This window comes from Meriones unguiculatus, chromosome 5 (genome assembly GCF_030254825.1).
Source record: "Meriones unguiculatus strain TT.TT164.6M chromosome 5, Bangor_MerUng_6.1, whole genome shotgun sequence".
In the NCBI taxonomy this organism is placed as follows: Eukaryota; Metazoa; Chordata; class Mammalia; order Rodentia; family Muridae; genus Meriones; species Meriones unguiculatus.
This window is the reverse complement of record NC_083353.1, coordinates 50,978,642-50,983,464: the sequence shown is the minus strand read 5'-3', so window position 1 is coordinate 50,983,464 and position 4,823 is coordinate 50,978,642. Positions and strand designations below refer to the sequence as shown.

The 4,823-nt window shown below is 41.8% G+C and overlaps 1 protein-coding gene across 1 annotated transcript; it reads right to left on the bottom strand.

Annotated features, from left to right (window-relative positions):
• Nucleotides 1-1,523: 1,523 nt before the first annotated feature.
• LOC132654078 (vomeronasal type-1 receptor 44-like) lies at nt 1,524-2,342 on the bottom strand. The gene has a single exon (XM_060383351.1). It carries the CDS (start codon nt 2,340-2,342, stop codon nt 1,524-1,526), a length of 819 nt encoding a protein of 272 aa, XP_060239334.1.
• Nucleotides 2,343-4,823: the final 2,481 nt, after the last annotated feature.

The following is a 4,823-nucleotide window of genomic DNA, read 5'->3' as shown; positions in this document are numbered from 1 at the left end:
AAGTAAGTCTCTAAGTGTGTGTTCTGCACTGTAAAGTATGCCTGTGAGTGGGTTCAGCTGTGTGAAGTCTTCCTGTGAGTGTGCTCAACTGTGTGACTAGTGTGACTGAGTCCGTGTTCTCTCACATGAAGTGTGCTCTGGGCAGGTATCTGATTAGTCTCAATTAAGCAGGCATGCTGCAAGCCCTCAGGTCCCTGGAGTATATCAATAGTGCAGCTGAGTAACTATCTGTGACTAGTTTCCTACTTAAATTTGGATTTTTTGAGCCCAGATAAAGCCCTTTGTCTATGGTCTCTATTCCTTTGACACATCTAAGCTCTGTCTTTCATAAGTAACTCATCAAGATTGTGCAGTGTACCTGACTGGCATGGCAGACATTCGAGGTGTTCTTCATGTTCTGACTAGCATTCCTTAACAAGGGGAGGCCATGACCTGATCCCACATCCTGACACTTCTAGACAGTGGCTGTTTCTACTTTGACTGTTTTAAATCAGGCCATAGGAGCACCATTATGCAAATGACAGGATGCTTCTCTGCATATCATTTTGGCTCTGTGTATGTGTGTGTGTGTGTGTTCTGCATCCTGTGATAATTTATTCTCAAAACAGTGTTTCCTTGTATATTTTTCCAAATATAAACAACTGAGGCATTGATTTATTGAAAATGTCATATTTAAAGTAATGGGCTGTGCCAGAGAGATGGCTCAGCACATATGCAAACTGTTTTCTAAAAGACTCAAGTTCAATTATCAACACTCACCCTTGGGTGGCACACAACTGCCTATAAGTCTAGCTCTAAGAGTAATTGACATTTCTGGCCTCCAGGATGACCTGCACTCAAGTACACACACACACACACACACACACACACACACACATACACACACACAAACACACACACAGACACAAACACAGACACAAACACATACACACACAGTTAAAAGTTAAATCATTTTTTAAAAAAATTAAAAGTAATCTGGGCATGATGGCACATGCCTTTGATCCCGGCACTCAGGGAGGCAGACGCAGGTAGATCTCTGTGAGTATGAGGTCAGCCTGATCTACAAAGCAAGCCCAGGATAGCCAGGGCTACATGGAGAAACCCTGCCACAAATTCCAAAATAAATAAATAAATAAAAAGTAATGTGCTAAAAAAGACAGATGAGAGCCATTTCACACACCTCCTTTGAAAACCCATTGAGAAAGATAAACTTCATGTGATATCTGAGTGGGAATGCAGTTTAATATTGTTTTATATACTTGCCATCCACACACAGAGTAAACAGATGGAATGTTAAAAGGATGTTTTCACATATCAGTTTAAGCCACAGAATGTTCCTACTATGTCATGATATGATGGCAACATATTGGATTGTATTAAGGAGTGTACAATTTTACCCATCATTGATTAATCAGATATTTAATTTCCTGTCCCACAGTGACCTTAAAAAATTTAGTTATACGCTTTTCAGTGCAAATAAACACAAGAGGACTGACTGTGGCATAGCCATGGGACACAAGAATCTAGATACAGTAGAACAGAGACCCATCTTTGAACTTCATTCTTGTGTGGAAGATAACACTGGCCAAAATGTAGAGAACCACAAAGAAGGTCATGAGCAGCAGGATGGTCCGGGTGGCCCTTCGCTCTGGGGATGCTTTTGGAGAAAGGCTGGTGCTGTGAAGATGCCGGGCCTGCTTCATGTGTCTGTATAAAAGAGTCACCATGTACCCGCTGGAGAACACCATGAGACTGATAAGAAAGGCTTCCCTGAAGACCACCAGTGTGGAAAATGTGTTTTGTCTGGAGTAACTCAGTGGGAGAAGTGAGCAAGACTGAGTAACATACATAAAATTATCTGAGGTCGAATTGGGGATGGCACTTATTGATACCAGGAGGTAACTGCTAAAAGACATGTAGAGAACACAAAGAAAAAGGGCGCAGGAGATGTCATGGGGAAATTTATGTTTAAACTTGTCTAAGCAGCAGCTTCTAGGGCTGAGGATGATGGTCCAGAGGACATTCAGCAGACAGGCAGCACAAAGGGAGAGGCCCCTCAAGAACCTGTGCAGATAGATAAGGGATTGGCATGTGGTGGGGTCCCACCTCCCCTGAGACATAAACATGTCTGCAGCTATGAGTCCCATAGTTAGCAGCATCAGTAGTTGGGTCAGGGCCAAGAAACCAATGGCGAGATCAATGAGCTTAGGCCTGTGTGCACCAATGACCATACAGAGATGGAAGACGAAAAGGATGCTGTTGGCTGAGATCCCAACACTCATTTCAGAGAACAAGGTGATTTTAATGTTTGTGTTAGTGTGGAGTATGCTGGCTTTATTCATTGTATGTGTGTGTATTTGAAGTACCAAAAATCTGAGGAGAAAAGAGAAAACTCTTCATTCCAAATACTGGTAATGAAGCATTACCCCCCAACACTGAGATGGCAACAAGATGTCAATTCATCCCAATTCCACCTCATCCAAAAAGAACTCAGCTCCAGCTCAGACTCCCTTGAGGCCATCCCCATAGTCCCCATTGTCGCCACTGTCCTGATGCTTCCTATGCAAAACTGAACTGTGCAGACCATTGTAGGCCTGTCTCAAAATACAAACTTTCTTGTACATTAAACATTTCCACAAGTTATAAAATATTAACCTCTCCTGATCCACATGTTTGGTTTATTCAGGGGTAATAGCTGCATCTCACTTGATTGTCAGACCCACGTGCACAGGGTCATTTATCTCACTGCCCTCTTCATTGCTGGCCAAGTAGTCATTCACTCTCTTTTTCATTCAGTCATTAATCATTCATTCTCTATGTCTCTTTCTGTCTGTCTCTCTCCCCCTCCCTGCCCCTCTTACCTCTGCCTCCTCCTCCTCATTTTCTCTCTCTCTCTCTCTCTCTCTCTCTCTCTCTCTCTCTCTCTCAGTTTTTCAAGTCAGGGTTTCTCTATGTAGTCCTGGCTGTCCTGGAACTCACTCTGTACACAACACTGACCTAGAACTCAGAGATCCTCCTACCTTTGCCTCCTGAGTGCTGGGATTGAAAACATGCACCACCACTGCCCGGCCAGGCCAAATGTTCTTAATTAATCTCCAGAACAAATAATTACCAGTTTGGACTCTGAATCAAATCCTGCCGACTATCTGCCATTTCTTCAGAGTGTGACCATGAGCACTCAGAAGATGAGCTCCAGTCAGCAACTCTGGAACATATGCACAGTCGAGAAGCCCCTAGGTGTGAGGATTCCACCTACACACCAAGCATGGAACTGTTTCAGGCACAAAGTGATCTCTGTACATGTCAGCTGCTGGTTTTCTCATGTAGTGTCCTGGGAGACAGAATGCAGCTCTGTGAATGACAGATCAGCTCCTTCCCTGCATGAAGCAGAAAAGAAAAAAAATGACCAAAAGGATAGAATGATGGAGACAAGTTCTGTTTCCAGAGAAATCCTGGTTTTTCTCTGAACTCTCTTAAGTAACTCTGCCTCCAACCTATGACTTTTATCTCCAGCCATGATGCCTCTGTGAAGAGAGCCTGAGCATCCAATATCGGGATAAGTTCAGGGTGAGCATACTCCTTATTTTTTCCTCTTTTGACAGGTAAAATTAGGGTGCTAAACAAAACTACAATTATAATAAGCTCAGGGACATCTCATTCTAAGTTCATAATTAAATGAAAGTGTCCACCCAGTCTTGAGGGATGGGCTCCACAGGAGTCTTAAGATTCCTTACCTTCAAGGTGTAGGGGACTTCTCCAGACTTCAGGAATGTAGGAAATTCAGTGTGTGTTTTATGTAGAGATCATCATTTCCTCTAATGAATTTTGAATACACATGAAGTATATAATGTTGTAAAAAGTTTCCCAGATACACAGTAAAGAATTATCAACTGAAAATCAAGGGTGTGAGATGAAATAACTTCATAATTTTTCTCACCATATTGCACTGTAATACAGTATACTGACAAAAAGCAAAAATGTTTTAAATGTTCTAAGTATTTGTTCTCATATCCACAGATGAGTGTAACCCTCACCTCTCAACATGAAAACTTCTCTTTGCAGCAGAATGAGATCAGTACAGAAAACCACAACTGATCAAGATGTAGAGTTGTGGATCCCAGTCTTGGTGGACACATCTACCAAAGAACTGCAAGCAAGGCTCAGAGAACATTGCTTCTGAAGATGGCATGGAGAGATTGAAAGCAGGGGATTAGGGAATTCACTGTGAGATTGTGTCTCCCAGTAGTGTTAAGGAGCTACAGTAATAACCTTACGCACCTGACTGCTTAAACCTGAGCTAAACAAGGACAACAACACTTAGACATGCCAAGGTACAGGAAAACCACTGCTCAGCCCTTCTCAAAGAACTACAGGAGACTAAGAAATGCCAAGAGCCGGAGCAACAGTCCTCTCCAGGGAAGAGCACACAAACTGGTAGTCTAAAACCAAATTATCAGCCCTGAAAACAGGCAAACAAGTCACATTATACAGACTGAGCAGGTCGCAGTGATGCCTCTGAGACTATATATGTATATAATAACAATTAAAGAAAAAGAGGCCATGAGGATGAGGGACAGCATGGGAATGATATTTGGATGGGTTTTGAGGGAGGAATGGGAAAGGACATATTACATCATTATATTATAAGCTTAAAAATTCAAAGAAGTATTTATAAAATGAGGGAAGAGGGAAAATGTTAAAATTCATAAATACTTGATAAGAATGAATAATTCAGAGCTGAAATGGATACTTGATAAAAACAATTAATAATTTGAGTTTCCTCACATAAAAATTCTATAATAGCGACACAAAAAGCTAGTTCT